Source organism: Chrysemys picta, chromosome 12 (assembly GCF_011386835.1).
Source record: "Chrysemys picta bellii isolate R12L10 chromosome 12, ASM1138683v2, whole genome shotgun sequence".
In the NCBI taxonomy this organism is placed as follows: Eukaryota; Metazoa; Chordata; order Testudines; family Emydidae; genus Chrysemys; species Chrysemys picta.
The window spans coordinates 5,936,809-5,964,797 of NC_088802.1; the positions used below are offsets into that span (position 1 = coordinate 5,936,809).

General features: G+C 49.3%; 2 protein-coding genes across 4 annotated transcripts in view; one reads left to right on the forward strand and one right to left on the reverse strand.

Moving 5' to 3' along the window:
* On the forward strand, positions 1–27,872 carry LOC101939158 (C-type lectin domain family 2 member B-like). Of its 3 annotated transcripts, XM_065564223.1 has the most exons (7): positions 1–146; positions 8,422–8,593; positions 15,805–15,921; positions 17,714–17,892; positions 19,581–19,684; positions 20,035–20,189; positions 27,649–27,872. In XM_065564223.1, the coding sequence occupies exons 2-6, from the start codon at positions 8,509–8,511 to the stop codon at positions 20,156–20,158; spliced, it is 609 nt and encodes a 202-aa protein (XP_065420295.1). In that variant the 5' UTR covers positions 1–146; positions 8,422–8,508; the 3' UTR covers positions 20,159–20,189; positions 27,649–27,872. The 3 variants fall into 3 exon arrangements, with proteins under 3 accessions (XP_065420295.1, XP_065420293.1, XP_065420294.1); XM_065564221.1 differs by lacking the exon at positions 27,649–27,872 and having other exon boundaries at positions 2–146; positions 20,035–24,918; XM_065564222.1 differs by lacking the exon at positions 27,649–27,872 and having other exon boundaries at positions 49–179; positions 20,035–24,918.
* Positions 13,689–27,989, reverse strand: part of LOC122172402 (killer cell lectin-like receptor subfamily F member 1) — a 33,658-nt gene continuing 19,357 nt past the window's right edge. The window contains exon 7 of the transcript XR_010591986.1: positions 13,689–14,189. The gene's annotated coding sequence lies outside the window, so the exon portion shown is untranslated. The remainder of the gene's footprint in view (positions 14,190–27,989) is intronic.

Genomic DNA, 27,989 nt, shown 5'->3' on the forward strand with positions numbered 1-27,989 from the left:
CCGCTCTGCTCTGTTGATTTCTCTTTTGCACACGGAACTGCTGCTGATTGCTCTGGGGTGGAGTCAAACTGCAAGACGACAAACTGTCACTACCCAGAAACTCTCATCTCCTGTTGCCGACTGCCTGATCTTCAGCAGCAAAGAACGTAAGGAGGGGCCCGGGGGTTGTATTTTCCACGGTAAGCTAGGGGGTTGGGGCAACACTAAGATTGGGGGCTCTAACCCAGTTCAGAGGGGGCAAGGGCTGTGTGGAGCCTCCCCCCACTGCGGATGGAGGGCCAGACGGGGAGGGGGCTAGATGGGAGGGAGCCACTAGATTCCGCTCTGGTTTATGTTTGAATCTTCCTGCATTACGCGTCGCTGAACTTTCTGTAAGGGGACGGTTGCCCCCTTACTAACACTCAGTGGGGGTGTTTTGGTTGCTAGCTCCCAGCACTGAAAGGGGAAGGGTCGATGGGAAATCAGAAGCCTGAGACTGACAGTCCCCAGGAACAATGGGGAGAGGCCAATGCTCCAGATCAGTCTGATGGATAGGGCGGGCTAATGAGGGAGTCAGGAGGGTGGGGGGTCCCGTCCTCCGGGTGAGCTGGGATTGCCTGGGTCAGACAGAGGGGGGCAGAGCTAAGGAGAGAGCAGGGGCCCGAGCTGAGCTGGGGAGCAGAACCGTGCCAGATCCAGAGGGGCCAGAGCTGCAGCCACAGAGCCAGAGACGCAGCCCAGGGAGAGCAGATCCGGTGCTAGGAGCAGAGCTGCAGCCATAGAGCCGGGTGTGGTGAACGACTGGGGCCAGCCAAGGGGGGACCTTGGGCAAAGGGCCCAGCACAGAAAGACATCCCCAGCCAAGGGTCCTTGCAGGCCAGACCGGGAGGGGGACCGTAACCTGACGGGGGGCTGATGCTGGAAGAAGGGTCCCACCACTCAAAGCCCGGAGGTGTGTGGCCACCACCATTGCAAGTGTCCAACCTGCAGCATCCCTGCAGCACGGCCAGGGCCTGAGAAGGAGCCTGGGACCTACAAGGCACAGACTGTGAACTGCCCTGACGTTCCAGAGACACTGTTTGTGATGTTCCCCCCCACAGAGCGGGGTGATGTGTTTCCTTTAACCTTTCCCATTTTTCCTAATTCTTTTCTTTAGATTAATTGTTAATTAAACAACTTGTATTTGCTTTAAATTGTATGAAATGATCAGTGGGTCAGGGCGGTGTCCAGTGCAGAGAGAGCACCCCAGAGTGGGGACACCCTAGCCCCTGTCCTGGGTGACCACAGCAGGGTTGGGGGTCGAGCCCCCCAGGAATCCTGGGCCCAGCCTTGTTGGGGTTACAAGGACTCTGCCAGACAGGAGAGTGGAAGGGGAGTCCTCAAGGGCAGGGAGGCCTCTGGGTAAAGGAAGTGGGAGCAAGGACTCAGATCCTTTCGCTAGCCCACTTCACCGGGGTAGTGCAGAAGCCAGGAAAGTTCCCCACAATAGCAGGACCATTCCCCCGCTTACATTTCTAAAGTTGGGCAAGGGCTTGAAATTGAACTAAGTGTAGGGAGCACCGAGAAAGAGACAGGAGAAGGGTGACCAGATAGCAAGTGTGAAAAATCCCTATGCTATGTGTGTGGGGGGAGGGGTAATAGGCTCCTATATAAGATAAAGCCCCTAATATTGGGACTGTCCCTGTAAAATCGGGACACCTGGTCACCCTGTGAGTGAGCAAAGCAGAGGAGAGGGGGCGGCGGAAGCCAGGAAGTCAGCGTGGAATTCTTTTTTAAAAAAAGAAAATATTTTTTCTCTTAACTGCTTTTAGTTTCCAACCTGATATTTTTTGCCACAACGTCAGCCTCAAGCATTCAAAAGTCATGAGCCAGACAGCTAAAAAGCATGTGGTTTTTTTCTGGTTTGTTTTTAATCTCATGATTTTAATGCAAGTTGGGGGCTCTTTTCATTTGCTTTTTGAGCCTCCTCCTCATCAAGCGGCAACCACGAAGGCTAGAAACTTTTTCTTTTCTAATTACACCCCCCCCCCCCGAGATTATTTTACCATTATTACTGTTAAAACAATGAGGAGTCCTTGTGGCACCTTATACATTCATAGATTCTAGGACTGGAAGGGACCTCGAGAGGTCATCGAGTCCAGTCCCCTGCCCACATGGCAGGACCAAATACTGTCGAGACCATCCCTGATAGACATTTATCTAACCTACTCTTAAATATCTCCAGAGATGGAGATTCCACAACCTCCCTAGGCAATTTATTCCAGTGTTTAACCACCCTGACAGTTAGGAACTTTTTCCTAATGTCCAACCTAGACCTCCCTTGCTGCAGTTTAAGCCCATTGCTTCTGGTTCTATCCTTAGAGGCTAAGGTGAACAAGTTTTCTCCCTCCTCCTTATGACACCCTTTTAAATACCTTAAAACTGCTATCATGTCCCCTCTCAGTCTTCTCTTTTCCAAACTAAACAAACCCAATTCTTTCAGCCTTCCTTCATAGGTCATGTTCTCAAGACCTTTAATCATTCTTGTTGCTCTTCTCTGGACTCTTTCCAATTTCTCCACATCTTTTTTAAAATGCGGTGCCCAGAACTGGACACAATACTCCAGTTGAGGCCTAACCAGCGCGGAGTAGAGCGGAAGGATGACTTCTCGTGTCTTGCTCACAACACACCTGTTAATACATCCCAGAATCATGTTTGCTTTTTTTGCAACAGCATCACACTGTTGACTCATATTTAGCTTGTGGTCCACTATAAACCCTAGATCCCGTGCTGCGCAGAGCCACCTGCAGACCTCCTGCACCAAACAGGAGCTGCCCCAGATAACTGCTCCGCACCTCCTGCCTGCCCCAGCCCTGAGCCTCCTCTTGCACCCCCACCCTGAGTGCCCTCCCGCACCCTAACTCCCTCCCAGACCCTGCACCCCCACCCTGAGCGCCCTCCCGCACCCTAACTCCCTCCCAGACCCTGCACCCCCAGCCCCAGGGGTAAGCCAGGGGCACCTTCCCACCACAGTACAGTACCGTAAGTACAGTACAGTATATAATGCCTTTTGTCTGCCCCCAAAAAATTTCCTTGGAACCTAACCCCCCACATTTACATTAAATCTTATTGGAAAATTAGATTAGTTTAACATCGTTTCACTTAAAGTTGCATTTTTCAGGAACAGAACTACAACGTTAAGTGAGGAGTTACTGTACATGAAAAGATAGGAGTTGCCTTACCAGGTGGGGGTCAGTCTAACAAGACAATTCAATTAACAGTAGAATACCAAGGGAGGAAAAATCACTTTTGTTGTGGTAATGAGGGTGGCCCATTTCAAACAGTTGACAAGAAGGTGTGAGTAACAGTAGGGGGAAATTCCTAGGGGGAAATTAGTTTTTGTAATGACCATCCACTCCCAGTCTTTGTTCAGGCCTAATTTGATGGTGTCCAGTTTGCAAATTAATTCCAGTTCTGCAGTTTCACGTTGGAGTCTGTTTTTGAAGGTTTTTTTGTTGAAGAATTGCCACTTTTAAGTCTGTCACTGTGTGGTTCAAGAGGTTTAAGTGTTCTCCGACTGGTTTTTGAATGTTATTCCCGATGTCAGATTTGTGTCCATTTATTCTTTTGTGTAGAGAATTATTGCATAGAATAATTATTATTGTTGTTTGACATTTATATTGTCCTAATAGCTAAAATCTACACGGGACTTTAAGAACCCCGCCCCCAACTCTTTAAATATCACCAGACTTGTGACACCCCGCACCCCAATCCCCCATCCTGAGCCCTCTCCTGAACCCCAAACTCCAGAGCCCGCACCCCCAGTCGGAGCCCTCACCCTCCCATCCCAGCCTGGATCCCCCTCCTGCACCCCAAACCCCTCATGCCTGGCCCCACATCAGAACCGCACCCCGAGCCAGATCCCTCACCCCCTCCCACACCCCAACCCTCTTCCCCAGCTGGGAGCCCCCTTCCACACCCTGAACCCCTCATTTCTGGCTCCACCCCAGAGCACACACCCCCCAGCTGGAGAAAATAGAAAGATGGCAACCCTCTCTCCTCCTGGTTTCAGAGGGGAAGCCCTGTTAGTCTGTATCAGCAAAAAAAACGAGGAGTTCTGTGGCACCTTAGAGACTAACAAATTTATCTGGGCATAAGCTTTCGTGGGCTACAGCCCACTTCATCAGATGCATCTGATAGCCCACGAAATCTTATGCTCAAATAAATTTGTTAGTCTCTAAGGTACCACAGGACTCCTCCTTGTTTTGGTTGTCTCCTCCCATTAAACTAGCTGGTTGGTTTCATTTTCTTCTCACTGAGCCTTTTCTGAGAAATCACGTGTGTTTGCTTCACTTTTTCCCCTCCCCTCGCTTCAAAAGCCAGCTGCTCCCAGCAGGATGTTTCAGGGAGTGAACAATAGGATTGCAGTTCGGGAAGCAGCTCACCCTTCCTGGTCTATATGGGCTAGTGGGGAGATTGTCCCGCTGGGTGAGGAGAGAATACCCCCTATCACCTATGACTGGGTTCTCAGCCTTTTTCTTTCTGAGGCCCCCCCCACAGGGACACGATCCAGAACTGATGCATTCAGAACCAGGGGACAGGGGACAGAATGCTTGGGAGCGAGATAGGAGGGAGGAAATGGGTGGGGGCTTCTTGATTCCACTCGGGATTCGTTTGTATGTTCTTGTATTTCAAATCACTGAAGTGGGGAAAGTGGCCCCTGCCTAGCTCTGAAATTCGGCCAAGGTCACAGAGCAGGAAGAAAGAGAGATCTGAGTTGCTGCTGGCTGAAGCAAAAGTCAGGGACTTCCTTCCCCCACCTCCCTTTGGGAGAGGAACTAAAACAAGCCAATAAAACAGCAAATGCAAAACAGAACACACCTGTTTCTCATAGCTGAGGAAGTTGGCAAATGTGGCCCTGGGCAGTCTAGATTGGGAGTACAAGATACTGGCACCTCCTTGGGGCAGGGATCGCAGGCTGAATTCGGAGGGGATGTGAAAGGGGTTTAAGGCTATATTTGTGTAACACGTGCCCCTTTGTGCTGATCTAGGGGATATGAGTCTAGCTACAGAGCTTTCGCTTGAGCCACAACAGTTTGTGCTTTTGAGCTCTGCTGGTCCCTGGCTCTATCTACAATGGTCCTGCTAAGAAACTGACAAGCATCCGATTTGTGTTGCCCTGCACCTTGTGCAGTCATTTCCATCAGCACAGAGTGGGTGCATGGCGTCCGTTACTGCTCGAGGTGCTGGGTGCTAAGGTCAGGCTCCTGAGTTGTCCCAGGAAAGCTTGGTTTTGCTCCAAACTGGGATTAGATGCATGGATGCAAATCGTGGTTTATAGTGTGTCATTCTGTCTGCATTTAGGGTTTGGACTGATGCAGCGACACTGGTGACTGCAATCTGGGCAGATCCCCCAGTGTAGACAAAGCCTTTACTGGATCAAACCCCACACGGACCCCGCCTTTATAGAGGAATCCATCAGCATAACATCATTTGACAGAGGCAGCCCAATTGCTCTGACTGCTATGGGAGTGCCTATGCTGTGGGTGCAACCCCAGCGTTAAGGTACCACTTAGTGCCATGGTGCAGTGCCCGACTCCCAGAATTCCTGGGCATGCTGCATGCTGGGTAATTTTACAGGCCCGCTCTGCGATGGCCTGGGCACCGTGGGACAGCAGCGTGGGAAGAGGAAGGGCCATTTGCCCTGATGATGTGACCACGATAGCACCAGATGCTTCCCTCTGCTTGCACCTGGGGGATCTTGGATGGGTGGATGTGCAGTAAAATGCTGACCGATGCAAATTGGAGTGTGGATACGAGGGAACGGGGTAAAGGATTGATGTAGGTTTTCTACATCCTCTTCCAGCTCCTTGGCAGCTAGATTCGATGGGCTGCTGCCCCCCATTAGATCCTCTGCCTTGCTGTCTCCCTCACCCACCCAGTGCTTTGCTCCGCCTTCTATGCCCTTTCCCCAGCTCCCCCATCCCCTCCAGCCTCCCAGTTAGTGCCTCTCCTTTGCGATCTCCAAGTTCCCATGTGCCTGGCTGTCCCCCACAGCTCCTTCCCCTTGTGCCTGGGGCTTCCCCCTGGCCCTCCCACCCAGTCCCTTGTGTTGTGCTTCCCCCTGAGGTTTGCCTCTCTTCCTAGCACAGCATGGGGGGCTGCTGCTGAGCTCTTTAGAAAAAAAGGGGGGGGGCATTTTATGTAGGTTCTTGGACGCCCTTGTGGGTGAGTCCCTTTGAAAATGCTTTGCTGCGCTAGGTTGTGCCAACCAGGAAGGCAAGCGTAATAAAAGCTTGGAGCATTGTTTAGTGGCTTTCATTTCTATGGCGCTAGGGAGATCACTATCCAACAAAAGCCTTTTCTCTAGTCGAAAGCTTGTGTGGATGTTGTTGACACTGGGAGCAGCTGCTCCTGGATTACACTTTAACTACCAAGGTGCAGCAGCAGAAGTGCTTGTCCCAGCCAGTCCAGGCAAGCCCTGGCCTGGCAGCAAACCTACCCCAAACAGTACTGTATACTCTGCATCTGACACTGGTGGTAAAAGCATCTGGCTTTTTCCAGAGGAGACAGGTCCTAAAGCTAGCAATTCGTAGCTGCAAAGGCAGTGTGGCCTAGTGCGTACTGGCCTTTATTCCAGTGGCTCTGTCCCTGGTCTGCTGGGTGAGTCACTTCCAGGCTCCGGGCCTCAGTTTCCCCACTTGTAACATGGGGATAAGGATTCTGACCTGCTTTATAAAGTGCTTCCTGATCTACTGATGAAATGCATGAGGTATTAGTATTAAATTGGGTTTGTCAAAAATGTGACCAAAAGAAGGTCTGTTTTTTAAAAAAAAACATACTAGGGGGACTTAACATACATGATAGACACAATATAAAATAACGAGAGGTGATTCCCATCATATCACTCTTATTTGTCTCCTCTCTGAGATAAACAGTCCCAGTCTTTCAAGAACATGCAGATTATTTTTATTTATTATGTATATTATGGCTGTGCCTAGAGGCCCAGCTGAGATCAGGGCCCCATATTGCCCGACACTGCACAGACACACAGGGAGAGACAGTCCCTGCCCCAGCTGAGATCAGGGCCCCGTTGTGCCGGGCACTGCACAGACACACAGGGAGAGACAGTTCTTCCCCCAGCTGAGATCAGGGCCCCGTTGTGCCGGGCGCTGCACGGACACACAGGGAGAGACAGGCCCTGCCCCAGAGAGCTTACAATCTAAATAGACAACGGGTGGGAGAAAGGAAGGTTTATTATTAATCTACCCATTGTTCTGAGTGATGTATTAATGAACCAGAGGATGAATGACAAAAGATCCCCATAAAGCTCATTAGCCCTTAAATCACATCATTATTGTTTTATCTTATGGAAGAGTCCAGGAAGCCCAATCAAGCGTCAGGGCCTCATTGTGCTAGGCGCTGTACATACCAGTAATGAAGCAGATAGTCCTTGCCCCAGAGTGCTTAAAATCTAGGGGTCCGACAGGATGCAACTGGTTGTTGAAAGGGACAAATGGGGTGGGGATGAGTTGGGCAGATGAGGTGCTACTAAAACATAGTTTTGCAGAAGTCACAGCTTGTAAAAACTCTTGGTTGGTATATTACAGAGCTTTTGGGCCCTGCTCTGGTTCTGCCTTCGGCTGTGTCAAGGCTGCTTCCCCATTTTGAACTTTAGGGTACAAATGTAGGGGCCTGCATGAAAACTTCTAAGCTTAACTACCAGCTTAGATCTGGTCCGCTGCCACCACTCTCGATGCTAATTCCCTTCCCTGGGTAGCCTTGAGAGACTCTTCACCAATTCCCTGGTGAATACAGATCCAAACCCCTTGGATCTTAAAACAAGGAGAAATTAACCATCCCCCCTCTTTTCTCCCACCAAGTCCTGGTGGATCAAGATCCAACCCCCTTGGATCTAAAAACAAGGAAAAATCAATCCGGTTCTTAAAAAGAAGGCTTTTAATGAAAGAAAAAGGTAAAAATCATCTCTGTAAAATCAGGATGGAAAATAACTTTACAGGGTAATCAAACTTAAAGAGCTCAGAGGACCCCCCTCTAGCCTTAGGTTCAAAGTTACAGCAAACAGAGATAAACACTCTAGTAAAAGGTACATTTACAAGTTGAGAAAACAAAGGAAAACTAACACGCCTTGCCTGGCTGTTTACTTACAAGTTTGAAATATGAGAGACTTGTGCACAAAGATTTGGAGAGCATGGATTGATGTCTGGTCCCTCTTAGTCCCAAGAGCGAACAACCCCCAAAACAAAGAGCACAAACAAAAGCCAACCCCCCCCCCCCCCAAGATTTGAAAGTATCTTGTCCCCTTATTGGTCCTATGGGTCAGGTGTCAGCCAGATTACCTGAGCTTCTTAACCCTTTACAGGTAAAAGGATTTTGGAGTCTCTGGCCAGGAGGAATTTTATACTACTGTACACAGGAGAGCTGTTACCTTTCCCTTTATAGTTATGACAGACTGATTGGACGTGCACTGAGTCTGGAATAAGGCAGCACCCAAAGAAGGGCAACTGATCAGAGAGAAACTAGGAAGAGATGGGGAAAGGCACGCAGAAGGAGAAACCTGAGCCAGAGAATCTGCTTAAAGTCCAAGGTGATGCAGAGAAAGGAGCAAAGCCAGGTAACCAACTGAGTATAAATGCCCTGGGGAAAATTTGGGGAGTGTCATTGAGTCACAGAGAGAACCAAACTTTCCGAAGAGGGAGGAGGAGGAGGACAAAAGGTATTTGGGCTCAAATCCATGGGAGAAGCAGCCTAAATTCCGCCATGGAGCTGGGCCTTGGTCACCTCAGTGGAGTCATCTGCACCAGCACCCAATTTATGTGCAACCTGTCACTGTTACCGTAATGCCACTGAGAGCAGGATGAGACGTGGGATCGGATGGAGGGAGATGGATGGAGTGATTGGCACAGAAAGGATATTTAAAGCCACGGGAGATCGCCCCCCGGCAGGATGTGAAGTGGGAAAAGCCAAGGGCCAAGTTCTGTAAGCTTTAGAATGTAGCTGGCACATCCCCAAAAAACCTGTCGGGGCAGAGGTTGTGCACACGCACAACCTCACAGGTATGCATGCAATTGAACAGTGGTTGGGGCCAGTTGAGTAACTGGGGCATGTGGCTGCCCACCTAGTTCTTGTGAATGAGGATTTCTGTGGGTGTAACACAGAAACATGCCTTGTTTTTTGGCTCATGCAACTTTTCAACCTTCTGGAAATTTGGGGCTGAATACCAGGGGAAGGGTGTCTTATAGACAACATCTGTACTTAGGGTGGGAAACAAAATAGAGGTGGTGTCCTCTGTGTATACAGCGCTGGTGAGTCCATTACTGGATACCGTCTCCACTTCTGATGTCCACACTTCATGAAGGATGTTGGCAAATTGGAAAGCGTTCAGAAAAGTGTTACAAGACTGATTCTAGGTCTGAAAAACCTGCCTGAAGAATCTCAGTCCGTTTATCTTAACGGAGGGAAAGCTAAGAGTTGACTTGATCGTGTTCTATAAGCATCTACGCGGGGAGAAGATTTCTGAGAGAAGAGGGCTCTTCAAGCTAACAAAATTAAGGCAGAACAAGATCGAATGGCTGGAGGCTGAAGCGAGATAAATACAGACTAGAAATAAGGTGCGAAGTTTTAATGGTGAGGGTGATTCACCTTTGGAACATCTTGTCTGAAGACATGGTGGATTATTCATTGCTTGGAGTCTAAGTCAAGACTCGGTTTCTCTCTAACATCTCTGCTCCCAACTCGAAGAGACATTATGAGCTCAGTGGGTGGAATTCTCTGGCTTGTATTAGGCCAAACTAGATGGTCAGAGGGGGTCCTTCTGGTTTTAGACGCTATGAATTAGGCAGCAGAAGCACTTCAATTCCACGTCTACTCGTAACGAGGTCCCTGCTCGGTTTTTCGGGGGGATTGAACCCAGTATCTCTGGCTCTAAAAGCATAAGCATGTATTGTCTGCCTGAAGCCTTACCCTGTCCTATGCCTCTGAAGGCTTGGTCACATGCTGTTCTCCTACCTACGTCCCAGAATACCCTTTGGTTGTCCATAGTGCTGGTCTCTGGACAGCACCACAAAATACCCCGGGCTTCCCAGGGGTCCCCATTACTGGGTGGAGCTGGTGAGTCAGAGAGGAAGCTAGCAGAACTAGGTGGCGGAACTTGATTGGGCAGATAAAATAGCTCATGATGAATAAACAAAGCTAGTGGTTTTGTGTTGACATTTAAAAAGCAGCAGATGTCTAAGCTGTTAAGGGAAGGGATGTGGGTGAGGGGAAGCGATGAGGGTCTATTTTCTAGCTACTGGGGGGGCCCCAATAATCTCTCTAAACTGTAGCCCTCACGTATGACTGTTCAAGGTCTCCATCCTTATCTTCAAGGCACGCTGTGGCCTGGGCCCAATATACCTAAAAGCCCATCTAAAACTCTGGGATGAAGACTGTGGTAGACAGCTCTGTTCCTCTGGCCCACTTGAACCCTCAACTATAGGGTAACGCTGGTCTGTGTGGGAGACAGAAGTTTCTTTGGGTACAGATCCCAGGCTGTGGTGTGAATTCCCCCAAGATCTAAGGACCATCACAAACCTCAGCACCTTCCACTCCAAGTGCAAGGCACACTCCTTTGACCTGCCTTCTCTTAGACATAGAGCAACGGGTATATTTATAATAACATAAGATGCATCCTGCCACAACGAGACACTCCACTGCACCCTCTTCTCCCTCTGGGGAGAGGCTGAGAGAACAAACGTGACAGATGTGTAGCCACGTTTCTTAATGCACGGCTGGAAGGCACTCAGGTGCGGTGATGAGCATGATATAAATACCAATTTTGAATAGAACAGACCTTGCTGAAATGTTTTACATTGATTACTTCATTAGAATGTCCTGAAAATGATATACTTTCATAACTTTCCAGTGGAAAGTTCAACTGTGCTGAAAACGATATGTTGAATGCAATAGAGTGAAAATGATATACTTTGATCATTTCCCCTAGACAATTTCAACAAAATCAATATGTTTCTCCCAAATGCTTCAACAGCGTCAAATCAGAATTTTCCATCAGAAATTTGGAAATGTCAACTATCTGTAGCATTAGAACTGATTGAAATTTCTTATTCATTCCCCCTAAAAGTGTCCTTTGGGAGACTTTGTTTATTTTTTCCCAAAGTCCTGAAAATGTTTAATTGCTCAAAACTGGAAACTGATTTTTTTGGTGTGGTCTGTGCAAAAAATCCCAACCCAGAATAACACCCCCCAACATTTTTCACAAAATGTTTGCCACTGTCCATCCAGCTCTGTGTGTTCAGTAAAAGTGCTCATTCAATGATGATTGAAAATGTCTCCATTGGCTGGATCCCACAACCATAACATGAAGTGTGTGCTTGTGACCTACTGCTATTGAGTAGAGGTAGGGGGTGCTGTCTTTCTGACTCATTCCCAGCATTCCCCTGGCAGCCCAAGAGATAAATTCATAGAGTTGAAGGCCGGAAGAGGCCATCAGATAATTTAGCCTGGCCTCCTGTATAGCACAGACCACTACATCTCACTCAAATACCCCTACGTTGAGGCCAATAATTTCGGTTAAACTAAAGTATTTTAATCCTCAGAGATCAGGAGAAACTGACGTGCCATCAATGCAGCACCCTGGAACCCCGATATTCACCACTGGCATATAGTTATGGTATGTTTTGTACCAGGTATGCCTTGAGAGGTATCATTTTAAAAGGCTTGATCTGTTGAACATGAATAGCCTGTTGGATTGTTTGTGCTGTCATTGGATGAGAAGTTATGAAGTTTTGCTACAGGTGTGTGACTAAAATATGTTGTGAGGTTGGGAACACCCACAACCAGCTTTTCAGGTGCAACAATAGAGGAGCCAGACACGCTGATGTTCCACTAAAGGAATCCACACTCCCAAGGTCTATCCCAGGAACTGTATACAATGGAGACGTCTCAGAGAGAGCACACACACAGTGGGGAAGAAACTATAAAGGAGGAGAAGTGACATCATCACTTGGCGTCACTCCCCCCACAACTCAACACCTGGAAACACATCTGGAGAAGAAACGGAGGAACATTTGAACAGAGAAGGTGGCCCCAGACTGGAAAGAAGAATCCCAGTCTGTGTATTCAGGAACTATACCGTCTATCAGGGTGAGACACTGCCTGATTCAAATTCTGTCTAGTTTATAGAACTCAGGTTTCGATAGTACTTAGGTAACCAACTTTGATCTCTACGCTTGCTACTTATAATCACTTAAAACCTATCTTTCTGTAATTAATAAATCTATTTTATATTTTTCCTAGAACAGTGTGTTTTGGTTGAAGTGCTTGGGAATTCTGCTCAGGTTTCAAGGACAGGTGCATGTCCTCTCCACATTGAGGGAGGGGTGGACTGAGTAATGAACTTAACACTGCTCAGGCTTCTGTCCAGGGCAAGATGGTACAGCCCTTGGGTCCTAGGCTGGGGAACTGGGGGGAATTGGCTGGAGCCTCTATATTGTTGGTTCATGAGTGGCTGGCAAAAGCATTCATGTAACTGCAGCTGGGTGTGTCCCTGCCTCTGGATGGCTGTGTAAATACAGTACCTGGAGAGGTTTGAAGCTTGTCACAGCATCACATTGCTGAGAGAGATCCCAGGTTAGTAAGCCAGAGGGCTCAGTGGTACCCCAGTTTGAGGTTGTACCCCAGGAGAACCCATCACACCCGTGTCCCCTGGAACACCAGGGAGGTCGGAGATCCCTCGACATTTGAGGATGATTGCTAGTTATTGCTAGTGGATCTGCAGGTGGCTAATGAAACCAATCCGGGATCCACAGATCTAGTCCCAGTTGGGGCAGACATTTTCCAAGGGAAGGGGCGGATCTGGATTGTTGAGTCAGGCTGCGGAGTGTTCTTTTCTCCTTTTCCCCTTTCTCCATTTCTTGTTGTCTCCATTGGATCTCGAAATACCGGCATCCTTGGCACAAAGTCCTTTTCCATTTTGCTTGATCGAAGGCTTGGGTTTCCCATGAGTTTATGTCAATATTGTACTTCTTCACATTGGCTTGGAGGGTGTCTTTGAAGCGGGTTTTTTTTGTCCAACCCTCGACCATTGGCCATGGCTCAGCTGTGAGAATGTGACCTGCTTCAGGAATCGATGTTCTGGCATTCAAAGAACATGACCAGGCCAACGGAGTTGGTGGTGGACGATCGTAGCTTCAATGCTGTAGGTTTTGGCTTGGGACAGAACACTGTTGTTGGTATGTCAGTCATCCCACTTGATTCGGAAGATCTCGCTGTGGCACCGTTGATGGTATTGTTCAAGAACTTTGTGAAATGTGTCTAGATGTCCCAGCAGGCAACCTCATGTCCCATGCTACACAGGAGGGCAAAACCTGACCCCCAAGGCTCCTGCCAATCTGACCTGGGGGGGGGAAATTCCTTCTTGATCCCAGATCTGATAATCCGTTACACCCAGAGCACATGAGAAAGACACACCAGGCAGGAATCTTAGACATCTAGAGCAATTCTGGTGTCACAAGCATTCTTAAGTAGATGCTTTTCCTTTTGGCCTGCAGCACCCCCTACTGGCTGCTTGCTGCATTGCAATGGGAGGGATTGGAACTACCTTGCTGGCTCCCTACAAAGCTTGACTGTCTTTGTCCAAGTCTATGGGAGCGCATGGCAAAGGACGACCTTTTGAAATATGTTCAGTGTCAGGCTGAAAAGGTTGGCCCCTGTTGTAACTCGTCTAGCTGATAGTGTAGGTGATACCTAGTTAACACGCTGTGGGGTCTTTAGAGGTTGGATCTTGTATGCATTTTACGAGTCTGCTACTGCTTCCTACATTTGAGGACTGAAGGACATACATCCACACCGTGTAGAGGTCAAGCATAGGAGTTTATTATGCACAGCGCTGGCGGAGTGTCACCTGTCTTATTAGGCTCAGAGACACTGTCAAGCAATTGATTACAATGGAATATATAGATTTTTCCATGGGCGGGGGAAGGTGACGGGGTAGGCAGTCCCACACCCCCAGAGAGGTTCTAGCAGCAAGACAAGATAGCACAGTAGCCAATGGTTAAAGGTTACATAATGTCTCCGCCCATGGTTTCAAATTAACAAGTTAACATTTAATTAGTACTTTAATTAAATGTATTAGCATAAAATATAGATGTTGAATTCTGATTTGGGGTCCATAAGAATGAAGTAGCTCCTTTGATTGTCCAACAGGTACATTCCTAGGGGATAAAGCAAAGAAACAGTGAAAGTATATGACAATAAAGATTGTCTCCTTTGTGTTTTAAGGCAGGCATTGGTCCCTGGGAAAGGGCGGTGGGAGGAGGCCATATCTTATACTGACATGTGCCAACCCTTCATGAACTCAAGGTTGGAGTGTGGGAAGAACATCTCCCTACAGAAGAAACTAACACAACAGAAACAGGGCTGCTTTGTTCTATTTGCAACTTTGCATAAGACACAATATTCAGTTATTGCTCCAACATCTAGCAATTTTGCTGACCAGGCCTGTCTTAGCAAGCAGGGTTATCTTTGTTTATTCTGCTTCTCTTAGCTGATCACTATTTGCTAGGCCTCTGGTCTCTTGACCAAACTCTGAACTTTGGGCCTGTAAAAGAGCTGGCCCAATCCATATACCAGGTTGTTATATAAAATGCACATGGATTTTAACCCTTCAAGGAGGTGCCCCTTTAGCTCATGCTGCAGCAACTCATGCCTTTAGATCCCAGGTTCAAACCCCACTCATGGCGCGAAGATAGAAATTCGTATGTTTGCTATCTATGGCTGGTTTCACAGTCGTTAGTATGATGCTATCTGGACTAGCCTGATATTGGATGTAGTACTCCAGTCCCTAAGCATGGCCATGCTAAACACAGGGTGCCTCTAGTGGCTAGCCACGGTATGGACATGAGTCTGCAGCAGCTTCTGAACTGAGGAAGCTGGATTCTTTAGCTCAAGTAAGGGCTTGTCTACACCACGCAGCTTTTAGCGACAGGGCTGTGTCAACACAGCCTTATCACTAAAAGTCGGTGGGTGTAAATGCTCTTTGTCGGCACTTTTGGCGACAAAATACTTCCACCCCCGCAAGCGGTGAGCAAGAGTGCTCCTGCCAACAAAACCACGTTCACACCCTAGGCGCCGACTCCGTGGGTGCGCCGGGGCTGGAGCAGCCACGGGGAAAAATTGGTGGGTGCTCTGCACCCACCGGCAGCCAAGCTCCCCTCCTCCTCCTCCCCCCTGAGTGCGCCGCGTCCCCACTCTTCTGCCTACCTCCCAGCGCTTCCCACCCGGCTGCCCCCAAATAGCTGTTTGGCAGCGTTAGCACGCTCTGGCGGGATGGGAGGAGCGGGAACGTGGCGCACTCAGGGGAGGAGGCGGGGCTGGGGTGGGGACTTGGGGAAGAAGTTGGAATATTGGCAGGGAGGATGCAGAGTTGGGGCGGGAACTTTGGGGAAGGGGTTGGAATGGGGGGGTGGGGAAGGGGTGGGAAGAGGTGGGGCAAGGGCGGTGTCTCATGGAAGGGGTGGAGTGGGGGCGGAGCTGGGGGCAAAGGGGGGGTTGAGCACCCAGGGGAAAGAGGGGAAGTCGGTGCCTATGGTTCACACCACCACTTGCAGCGGCAAAACTTTTGTCTTTCGGGGAAGGACTTTTTTAAGCACACGGGAAAGACAAAAGTTTTGATGACAACTTGGCAGTGTAGACAAGCCCTAAGAAAGGCCTGGGCTGAAATCCTGCCAACGACCCATCCAGGGCTGTTGTGTTAAACAGAGTGAGGGATTGTTTAGCTAATTCCTAGGGCAGCTCCCGTGGGAGCACTAATCGCCTTTTCTCTTTCAGATTATGCCCCCGACGCTGTTTTCAAAAATCTCTCATCCTGTAAAGCCAGAGCTGCAGTCACATGCTTGATGAGTATCATGATCATTCTCATCCTCATTCTGATAGTAGCTCTGGCGGGTGAGTTGCCAGCCCTGCATGCCTGAGTCTCTGTGTCTCCCCTGGAGCTGTCGTGGTCACAGTCCCAGATCTATAGCTCCTGCACCCTGCAATGCTGGGGGGGGGGGCTCCAGGGCCAAACAGCCCCCAGTTGAACAGCTCCTCAGCCACCCCATAATGCTGTAGCGACCACTGGTGCCCTTGAAGGTAGGTTCTCTGTGCACCTCCATGAGCCACCAGCAGCAGGGTGTCTGACCCAAGGGGAAGGAATGAGGCGGAAACACCCCATCACCCCTTGAGGATGGTGGGGACAAGGGAGCAGGGCTGCTGAGGGTCAGGACTGGGGCGGGCAGCAGGGGGCATCACACAGTCCATGCGCTCTCTCCCCCGTAGCCCAGTGACGTGTCCTAGCAGGCTCGAGCGCAAATGCTGTCCTGCCCCCACCTGGCAAATAGGGACCGCGACCCCAAGTGCTCCTTGGCAGATTGCTCCCAGATCCAGGGAGGAGTAAAGCCACGGAAGAGCTAAGAATGACGGGAATCAACCTCCCCCCGATAATTTCGTTTTAGCCGAAATGTAGACTGCAAGCTCTGATCTGTACACTTACTACTTATAGTCACTTAAAATCCATCCTTGTGTAGTTAATAAATCTGTTTAGTATTATTTATTATTATAACACCTGGTTCTGCAATGGTTTGCAGCTTCTGTGGTCAGCCAGGTCACTTCAGTCCGGTTCCCTTCCAGGGTTAGCTGAAAAGTGCAAAACTACCCCTCCCCACCCCCAAGTCTAATGGCCAGGCCCTCTAAGCCTCCCTCTGGGACTCATTTCTGGGCTCTTCTCATTTGTAATCTCACTCCTTCTAGTCCCACAGCCCAAAAGGTCCATCACCCTCTATCAGGTCATCAGCCTCTTGTTCTCTCTTTCTCAGGGAGGTTTTCCTAGACCGCCCCCCTTTCTGGGAGTGGTGGGGGGATCCTGCAATGCCCTTTCTGGGTTCCAGCCCAGGGATCCTGTGTTTAAGCAGCTAAAGCCCTTGTTCCTTCTTACCTCCACCTCTCCTCATTCTGTGTCCTCCTGTCTTTTCTCTCTGGAAGTCTGGCTCCCGGCAAAAACCTCTCCAGCAGCTGAGCTGTTGCTAACTTTCCCCTTAGTCCCAGCTGAAGGAGTAACTGGTCCGTCTGTTAACTCTTTCCCCGGCTGTCACAGCATGGGGTCTACACACCCCATCACAACTCTATAAAGGCTGGTATCATTATCCCTTTGTTTTATAGAAAGGGAAGCTGAGGCACGGGGGGGAGCCACTTTCTCACTGATTCACATCAAGCAAGCTGGGGATAGAACCCAGGAGTCCTGACTCCCAGCTTCCCTCCAGTCTAACCCACTGCACCTCACTCCCCATCCAGAACTGGGATAGAACCCAGGAGTCCTGATTTCCAACCACTGCCTCTAACCACTAGACCCTATTCCCCTCCCAGAGCTGGGGATGGAACCCAGGAGTCCTGACTCTTTGTCCCCACTCCCCTCCTAGAGCACCCCTGAAATCAGGGCATGGAGGCTTCCCTCTGCCCTCCAAGCCATTGCCCGACCTCTCAGCCAGGCCTGGATCTGAGGGGATTGTTTCTACTCGTTCCCCTTGGATACAGAAGGTCCAATCCCCCGTGGCGCTCTGCCTTGGACAGTCACTGAGGCGGCTCAGAGAGAGCGAAAGGTGCTTGGGTGATGTTTCCCTCCCACGCCGTGTGGCAATGGAGACCCAGGCCCTGAGACAGAAAGGGAAAGATCTCTCACCTTACGTCGCTTTCTTATTTTCAGTGGTAGTGTCTCGTGTCCCTGAGCCTCTTCTTTCTGAGCCCTGCTGCCCAGACGGCTGGGTCGGGTACCAAGGGAAATGCTACTATTTCTCTGAAGGGGAAGGGAACTGGGAATCAAGCCACCACAACTGCTCTTCCCTCGGCGCCTCCCTGGCTGGGATCGACACTCTGCAGGACCTGGTAAGGGACCGGGGCAAATAACGTGTTTGGGGTTTGTTTGGTTCTCTGGCAAGTCTGAAAAAAAAAACTGTTTTGCAGCTGTGATGGGGCTTTGCCCCCAGCACCTGCAACGCAAGGGAAAGGACCCAATGAATCATGTTCTGCACCTGGCAGGTAGTAACTACCTGTCCCTTCAGCAAGGGAGGTGAAGCCGAAGCTTGTAAGTAGACTCCGGGAGCTCAGCTGGGGGAAAACTGCAGCGGAGAGAGGTCTCTCCTGTTCTAGCGGTTAGCAGGCAGGATACAACCAGGGAGAGGGGCAGAAGGGCTGTTAATTTGAAGCCGTTTTAAAATCTTTATCTGGCCTTGTTCATGCTGCCCCTGGAAGGGGTTTAACCCTTGATGTGACTTGGCTATGTGGCCGAGCCACAGAATATCCTGAGGGGGAGTCAGTAGAAGAGGCAGGCGGAGAAAGGCTACTATAGGCCAAGGAAGCGGCCGCTGGGGGCATGAGGTGAAGTCCCCTGCAATGCCATATCCGGGTAGCAGGGGGCGCTCTCGATGTGAGGATGTGCACCATAGTAGAGGCAAACTCAAAAGGAAATCTTTCGAAATTGTCATCAAACTGAAAAGTTGGGAGGGCCCGAAATTCGTTTTGGGTCAATTGAAATGTTTTGTGTTGATTTCCAGTATTTTCTGAACACTTTAAAAAAAAATAAAAGGAAAGGAAAGTGCAGTGGGGGGCCCTGGTGCGTCTTGTACTGGGAGGTGACATTGTCTGAGAGTTCTGGCCACTGAACCCAACCCTGGCTAGGCCCAAGGTGCTACAGTCAGTGTGCAATTGTAGGGACCGCAGATCCCTCTGAGAGAATCTCTCCTCTCAAGGAATGGCTCAGCAGAGCTCCAGCCCTGGTCATCTCCTGGAGGAGGAAAGTGGACCTTATTCCTTCCCCAGTTCAGGACTTCCATGCAGATTGGCCACAGTAAGGTGAATCGAGCCGAGAAGATGGCTTGATTTACACATGAACCTCCCCAAGGGGAGGTAGAGAGGCTCTTGGGTAAAGAGGGGCAAGTCTGTGTTTTTTGGTGCATCAGCCACTTTGAAAAATCGATTAAAAAACACCCCTCGTTTCGGGTCAGACTGCAAAAGAAACATTTTCAGTGAATAAAAAAAGTTGAAAAAAAGTCATTCCGGGTCAAACAAAATGTTTCCTTTAGAGACCGAGCATTTTAAAATGGTCCTTTATTTAAAACCATCTCCTGTTGCGATTTTTGGGTTTGAATATTTCTCTTCGTTTCAAAATCTCTTGATTATTTTTTTTTTAAATACAAGACATTTTGAAATGAAAAGAAATGTTCATACCCCGGAAATCACCATAGGAGATTGTTTTTATAAAATGTTGGGGTGTTTTTTTGCAAAATGAACAATTCGGTGAAATTGACGAATGCGTGAAATGTTTCAGCGTCACCGAATCCGCATTTTCCAATGGGGGAAAAACGACATTTTGTGTGAAAAGTTTTACACAACTCAACCTCTGGCCTTTTCAGAGCATTCTCTCTTTTCCCTACAAAGCTACACTCTGCACAAAGGCTGCACACCGAGTTCCATGTAGACTGCAAAGAGGTTTGGTAGATCTACATACTCGGATGGTGGGCCCAATGGAAATACTCCTAAACAGACCAAATTTTTGTAAACACCTTGTTTTAAAGGCTTTCCTGATGCGCTATAAGGGGCGCACGTACCACTGGATCGGCCTGCGGCGGGAAGGAAGCCAGCCCTGGAAATGGGTGGATGGGACAGAATTCAACAACATGTGAGTCCCGCTTTCTTTCTATGAAGTTTCTCCATGTTAGTTCACCGGCGCTAAATTTGTCCAACAGGCTGCTAAACATGCACCTTGGTATGGACCTTGGCTTTGACTTGGATTCTGACTCCTGTCTGACCCCTGGAACCTCAACACGGACCCTGTTTTCTGATTTCCTCTTTCTCCCACGGCTCCCATTTTGGCCCTTGTTAAAATTCCCCCTCTGGATGGGGAGGGAGGAGCTTTGTGGTGGTCCAGGACAGGGAAATCCCTTCAGAAATCTGGTCTGTCTCTGCCTTCGACTCTCGCTGCCTCTGCCTAGCACTGACTGGCTCTCCCCCGTCGTCTCCCGTTTGCAGGTTTGAAGTGAAGGGAGGAGGAAGCTGCGCGTATCTGAACGACGTGGCCGTCATCTCTTCGAGGTGCCAGACGGAGAAGAACTGGGTCTGTAGCAAACCCAGCCTGCATCTGAAGAAGGACTAGAATGGGATGGAACAGAAGAGGCCTTAAAACAGTGAGACTCATCCTCGCTGAAGGCAGCCGACAGACGTATAGCCCATAACAATCACTGTGTTGCTTTCCCTGCTACACTCGCTGTGCTGTTGGCATGTAAACGACACCCTTCATCCCACATGTAGCTTGCCGCACCATTTATGCTGCCTCAGTGCTTCATTTGTAATGACTAGGGTGACCAGATGACAAGAACAAAATATTGGAACACATTGGGGCGGGGGGTGGGGGGGGAGAGCAGTCACAGGCTCACCACCCCCACCCCACTGGAGCCCTGGGGGAACTAAATATCAGGACAGTCCCGATATTATCAGGACATCTGGTCACCCTAGTAATGACAGAGCTGCCGGGGCCCAAGCCATTTATTTATTTATTTTTTATATCCATAACTGCTGCAGCAAGCCCAGAGATGCCTTGGCTATGAATTGCCTCTGAATGTGCCCCAGGGCCTTAATCAGAGGCAGTGGAGTTTGTGGTGGAGCATAAGAGTGTCCAGATTGGTCCAGACCAAAGGTCCATCCAGCCCAGTGTCCTGTCTTCCAACAGTGGCCAATGCCAGGTGCTTCAGAGGGAATGAACAGAACAGGGCAACTCTCGAGCAATCCGTCCTCTGTCATCCACTCCCAGCTTCTGACAAACAGAGGCTAGGGGCATTCAGAGCTAATCTACGCTAGAGTTGCTACAGTGGCCCAACTAATTGTTGGGGGCACAGAACTCCTCCAGCCCTGGGGCTGCGGTGGCAGGGAAAGCGAGCTCCTCCTGGCTCCAGCGTGGCAGGGAGGAGAGCGAGCTCCTGCCAGAGCCAGGACAGGGAGGGAGAGAGGGACGAGCAAGCTCCTGTCAGAGCCAGGGGGGAGCACAGAATGTGTAGCACCCAAAAAGACGTTCAAGTTCTGCGCACACCTCTGCCTGCGCCTGGCGATAGCTTTGTCAGGGAAAGGAGCTCTCTCGCCAACGTAGCACTGTCCACACCAGCACTTAGGCTGGTGTAACGTACATCGCTCAGGGGGTTGTTTTTTTCACAGCCTGAGTGACATATGTTATACCGACGTAAGTGCTAGTGTGCACAAGCCCTCAGAGCATGGGAGTGCATCCCTGACTCTCTTGGCTAACAGCCATTGATGGACGTATCCTCCAGGAACTTACCTACTTCATTTTGAACCCTGTTATAATTTTGGCCATCACAACATCCTCTGGCAAGGAGTTCCACAGGTTGAAGGTGCGTTGTGATAGCCAGATCTCCTCTGTCTAAAATTTCTGCACCTGATAAGAAAGTTCAGACATCTGTTAATTTCCCCAGCCACATAATCCTCCTTCAGCACTGACTGTGGCCCCATGTGGTTTACACCATCTACCCAAAGCGACCCCTACCCCCTAAAACATACACAAACATCAGAAGAACAAATTCCTGGGAGATTACTGGAAGACCCTTAAATGAGGATTGGGCCTACACAATCACCTAGTCATTTGTTATTGTGACCTTTGTTTATATATTTGCAAATGATGTTAACGCCAGCCCCCTGCATTTAAAAATTAGTCAAGTCTCCGAAATCACAAGATTATTGTAAATAATCATGAGATTTTTTAAAACTAAATCATGGGTTTTATTTGTTTTCTGAGCCTCTGGCCTTTTTAGTTTCTAGACTTTTCTCCATAAGCACAAGAGGTAGAAACTTAGGGCCAGAGGCGAATTAACACACAGGTCCACAGGGCCCATGCCAGAAGCAGGAGCACCGGAATCTGTGTAGAAGTCGGGGGGGCCACTGGTGCCAGAACTGTGACCCTGCCCCTGCTCCGCCTCTTCCTCCAAGGCCCCGCCCCACTGGCCAGACCAGAAGCCAAACCCAGGCCAAGGTAAAGAGCCATCCAGGGAGTCAGGCCGCTGTGGGGAGCACCAGACCTACCACTGCCCTGTGGTGGAGTTTGGGGGCCCCAAGAGCAGCCCCCAGCCCATGTCCCCACCCCCCTGGGATGAGCCGCCCAGGGCAGGTGGAAGGTCCAGGGCTCCCTACAGTGGCCTGGGCTCCCTGGATGGCTCTTACCACAGCCTGGCTCTGGCTTCTGGCCAGGGGGTGGGGCCTCATGGAGGGAGGAGGAGAAGGGGGCGGTGCCCAGTGGCAAGGGAGCTGTGGGGGAGGGGTCCAAATATTCTTTGTGCCCAGGGCCCCAATAAATCTTAATCCGCTTCTGCTTAGGGCTTGTACACGCTACCACTTATGTTGGCATAACTTACGTCACTCAGGGGTGTGAACAAGCCAGCCCCTTGAGTGATGTAAATTACACCAACTTAAGCCCCAGTGTGCACAGCGCTGTGTTGGCCGGAGTGCTTTTCCCACTGAGGTGGGTTTATTATGCCGGCGGGAGAGCTCTCTCATCGGCAGAGAGCGTCTTCACCAGACGCAATGCAGCACCACAGCTGTGCAACACTAGCCCTTAGTGAAAGCCGAGTTGCTCACAGGATTCCAGGAGCTGGGATTTGCAATCAAATGAGGAGCGCTGGCAGCATCGAAATTTTAGGGGAGCATGGTAAAGTTGGGAGGGTGCTATGACTCAGGGGCTGTGCTACTCAGAATAGTCTGATTATATGGCAGTGGATTATTGGATTAATCCTTTTAATTGTTCTTTCTCAGCCATCCTACAGTGGGGAGGTTGAACTTGGCAGGGGGGTCCCCATTGCACCCTTCTTTTAGCCTTGGCTTATTGAATTGGCAATTTTATTACATAACCTTACACCCATCATCATTATATAGACAGGGTAGGCCCACTGCTTAGTGAAGAGGGAGAAACAGTAACAGGAAACTTGGAAATGGCAGAGATGCTTAATGACTTCTTTGTTTCGGTCTTCACCGAGAAGTCTGAAGGAATGCCTAACATAGTGAATGCTAATGGGAAGGGGGTAGGTTTAGCGGATAAAATAAAAAAAGAACAAGTTAAAAATCACTTAGAAAAGTTAGATGCCTGCAAGTCACCCGGGCCTGATGAAATGCATCCTAGAATACTCAAGGAGCTAATAGAGGAGGTATCTGAGCCTCTAGCTATTATCTTTGGAAAATCATGGGAGACGGGAGAGATTCCAGAAGACTGGAAAAGGGCAAATATAGTGCCCATCTATAAAAAGGGAAATAAAAACAACCCAGGAAACTACAGACCAGTTAGTTTAACTTCTGTGCCAGGGAAGATAATGGAGCAAGTAATTAAGGAAATCATCTGCAAACACTTGGAAGGTGGTAAGGTGATAGGGAACAGCCAGCATGGATTTGTGAAGAACAAATCATGTCAAACCAATCTGATAGCTTTCTTCGATAGGATAACGAGTCTTGTGGATAAGGGAGAAGCTGTGGATGTGGTATACCTAGACTTTAGTAAGGCATTTGATACAGTCTCGCATGATATTCTTATCGATAAACTGCGCAAATACAATTTAGATGGGGCTACTATAAGGTGGGTGCATAACTGGCTGGATAACCGTACTCAGAGAGTTGTTATTAATGGTTCCCAATCCTGCTGGAAAGGCGTAACGAGTGGGGTACCGCAGGGGTCTGTTTTGGGACCTGCTCTGTTCAATATCTTCATCAGCGACTTAGATATTGGCATAGAAAGTACGCTTATTAAGTTTGCGGATGATACCAAACTGGGAGGGATTGCAACTGCTTTGGAGGACAGGGTCATAATTCAAAATGATCTGGACAAATTGGAGAAATGGTCTGAGTTAAACAGGATGAAGTTTAACAAAGACAAATGCAAAGTGCTCCACTTAGGAAGGAAAAATCAGTTTCACACATACAGAATGGGAAGAGACTGTCTAGGAAGGAGTACGGCAGAAAGGGATCTAGGGGTTATAGTGGACCACAGGCTAAATATGAGTCAACAGTGTGATGCTGTTGCAAAAAAAGCAAACATGATTCTGGGATGTATTAACAGGTGTGTTGTGAGCAAGACACGAGACATCATTCTTCCGCTCTACTCTGCTCTGGTTAGGCCTCAGCTGGAGTATTGTGTTCAGTTCTGGGCGCCGCATTTTAAAAAAGATGTGGAGAAATTGGAAAGGGTCCAGAGAAGAGCAACAAGAATGATTAAAGGTCTAGAGAACATGACCTATGAAGGAAGGCTGAAAGAATTGAGTTTGTTTAGTTTGGAAAAGAGAAGACTGAGAGGGGACATGATAGCAGTTTTCAGGTATCTAAAAGGGTGTCATAAGGAGGAGGGCGAAAACTTGTTCACCTTAGCCTCTATGGATAGAACCAGAAGCAATGGGTTTAAACTGCAGCAAGGGAGGTCTAGGTTGGACATTAGGAAAAAGTTCCTAACTGTCAGGGTGGTTAAACACTGGAATAAATTGCCTAGGGAGGTTGTGGAATCTCCGTCTCTGGAGATATTTAAGAGTAGGTTAGATAAATGTCTATCAGGGATGGTCTAGACAGTATTTGGTCCTGCCATGCGGGCAGGGACTGGACTCGATGACCTCTCAAGGTCCCTTCCAGTCCTAGAATCTATGAATCTATGAATCTATGAATAAAATATACCCATGTTATTGTGTAGGCTGTGAGCATGCAAGCATTTAAGCACAGACTTCGTGATAAACTACAAACATACTTATGTACTGCAAACTCTTTGGGGCAGGGATGGGCTCCCTGTGTGTCTGGGCAGTGCCCGACAAAACAGGACCCTGATCTCAGCTGGAGCCGTAATCTTAATGTATGATGTTAATTAATAAATAAAAATTTGGAAAGCAACATGACGTTATCACAAACGTTTCTTTCCCCATAGAAGTGACCGTGCTTCGCATCCAGGACACACAGATGAGTCTGCAACAAGGAAAAGGCGCTGCAGCCTGTAAAGGGTTAACTGGTCATATGGCTAGTTGGGGCAGCATATTAAAGGAAGCTGAGTTAAAGGGGAAGGAAGTGGGGGTGGAAGTGGAGGTTCCCTGGGAATGGGGGCAGGGAGACAGGAGGGGAATTGTGAAGGGAGGTGCTGAAACTTAGCGGTGGGAGAAGAGCGCTTCAGGCTGGAAAGGTTGGTCCCTAGCCGCTCCCAGGCCTGTTCCAGCCCTTCAGGTCCTGTTCTTGCCCTCCACCTCCCAGGAGTGCGCCAGTTATGCAGACTCACAATATTTCCATTGCGGGGGCACTAGCTCCCCGGCTTTGCCAGCCCTGGGGGGAGGGGTGTGTCCTCTTCATTCCTGGGGGGCTGGAATGGGGAAAACCTCTGGGAATTATGGCCCAGCGGGTGGATTTGCTTTTCTTTAGTGGACAATAAAACCATTGATGTCAAAGGCCCAGATGTACTAGGGTTACCACATGTCCGGCTTTTTGGTCCCCAAATCCCTGTCTGGGGGGAACTGCCAAAAAGCCGAAAATGTCCGGGAAAATAGGGAGGCTAGGCTCTCCGAATTTGTGTGGGCCGCCCGCTGTCACATCATCTCGGTGCGACACTCGGCTCCTGCCCGGGACATGCTGGGGGCTGTAGTCCGGCCGGGCCTCGCGCTCCAGGGAGAGCCAGGAAAGGGGAGCGGCCGAAAACAACTACCAGCGGCCCCTGCGACGTGACCGACCTGCCCCTGTGAGGCAGCAAGCCTCCGGGGGAGGGGCCCTGTCCTTTGGGTGGGGGGTGTCTCTGGGCGCTGCTCGACAGCCAGCGCTGGGCTGGGGGGCGCCCCCGGGGGGGTTGCGGTACCACCTGGCGGCTTGCTGGGGGAGCCGGAACTGTCCGGATTTGCATCCCCCTGGGGTTGGAGCTGCGCCTCCGGCCCCGGACACCAGTCACGGGGCGGTTGGAGAGCCTGGGGCATGAGAGGAGCCGCTAGTCGGGTTGAGCTGTCTGGAGGATGTTGTTGGGGTGTGTCTGCGGGGCAGGATCCCGCCCTTCCCCGTCCCGTGTCTCTGTTTACTTTCCTGAATGGAACTGGTGAAAATCAATCGGGCTGCTGTGTGCCCTGTTAGCCCTGTCCGTAAACCATGACCCAGGGGAAACGTTACCCAGGTCTTGCACCTTCATATCTTGTGAGGCGAGGCAAAGGTCAGGCTCCTAGCCACGCACCCCACTCGTGATACACAGCCATAAAAATACTTTATGCTTGTAGAGCTCCTGCAGCGTGAGCATCACAAAGCGGCAAGTGGAAAATCATAAATGGGTGGAAACAGATCGAGTGTAAGGCCTTGGTGGCGCAGGAAAATTCTCTCATTTTAACAGTACCAGTATAATGAAAGTGGGACAACTTCCTGGCATGGACTTGGTATCAAAGTGCTTGTACCAGTATAGAATTACATCCACACTTGGGGTTGTACTGGGATAACTAAATTGGTTTAAAAAAAACTATACCCCTAACCAAAATAGTTACCCTGGCACAAAATCTGTGTAGAGCAGGCCTTAGTGACTTGCCCAGGGTCACCGAATGAGGCAGTGATATAGTCAGAAATGCAATGCCAGAAGTCCTGTACACTAACAGCTGTCCTTAAGTTTTAGCAAAATAGCTACTATTTTTTCCATTCTGTCCATCCAAAAATCTGCAATTCAGTGGATTTCAACTATATTAAGGCTCTCCGAATTTGTGTGTGTGTGTGAGGGTCGCCCGCTGTGACATCATCTCGGTGCGAGTTGTTAGTTTTGCGGCAGCCACTCGCACTCGGGGTCCCCCGAGCGTCTTTTGCCGGAGCGCTACCGGCTTCACGGTTTGCAAGTTACTGTACCAAATAACTAAACCAGAGAACTGTATTTAAATGGTGAATGTGCTTTGACACAAATACTAAATAGAACCATGGTTACTACCTGGCCCTAGCAGAATCCCTTCTCCTTGACCATCATGATGCTATTCCTACCTCACCATTATTCCTAATAATCAATATTAATTTTCACTGCATTCTCCATGGTTTAGATTTATTTTCTTGTTTAGAATAAGGTCCCAATCTTAACTGCTTATTGGTAGCATTACCACCATCATCATCATTACTATTTGTATTACCATGGATTCTTAAATAAAAACATCTCATATAGATAGCCATGTCTCCCTCACTAGCAGCTTGTTTTGCTCACAGACTTTTCTCTGTTTCACCCTCACTTTGTAGGTTTTACAAACGTTTTACAGTTTATGAAGCACTTAGCAACCCCCAACCAAGAACAGAGCGGGAGGGAGAAGGGGGAATGTGGGGTGCTCAGAGGAGGGGGCAGAGTTGGGGTGGGGACTTTGGGGAAGGGGTTGGAATGGGGGTGGGGAGGGGGCGGAGGCAGGGATGGGGAAGGGGCAGAGTTGGGGCGGGGCCAGGGCCCCCGTGGAGTGTCCTCTTTTTTCAGTGTTGAAATATGGTAACCCTAAGATGTACATCAGCTGGGGTTCCGGTCCCTTTGACTTCAATGGAGCTATGGCTGATTCACACTCTGGTCCCAGATGTGCAGCCATCTGATATTACATTTATAAGTAAACGTACTGTAGATATTTCAGAGACTGAAGACTCTTTACTTTCCAGATCAATCATGCCGCAGTCTATAGCAGGAAAGCTGCTTTCTGGCAGAGCCATTTGAATTCACTGCTGCAGACGTCAAAATTAACCGTATTCCTTTTTAACGCTCCACAGCTGTTGTTTTCAGCCTGTCTTAATCCTGGGACCCTGTGGAATGAAGCAGAAAGTCCCTGTCGGTTTGTTTTGACTAATTAAAGAGAGCCTGTAGCAGCTCTTCCTCGTGGGGTGTCAGGTTGTAGTTTCTTCTTTCATCTCCATATTCCCCCCCCCCCCAGCTCCATTGTGAGAAATGGGTTGGTCAGTTGGAGTCCTGGAGAACCCGTGTCCATGTTACCAAATCTTAAGAA

Coding starts and splice junctions, on each gene's coding strand:
- LOC101939158 (XM_065564223.1), top strand. CDS start 8,509: ATGGGGAAAGGCACGCAGAAGGAGAAACCTGAGCCAGAGAATCTGCTT. Junction 17,893..19,580: donor TCGACACTCTGCAGGACCTG/GTAAGGGACCGG, acceptor CTTGTTTTAAAG/GCTTTCCTGATGCGCTATAA. Junction 19,685..20,034: donor GGGACAGAATTCAACAACAT/GTGAGTCCCGCT, acceptor TCCCGTTTGCAG/GTTTGAAGTGAAGGGAGGAG.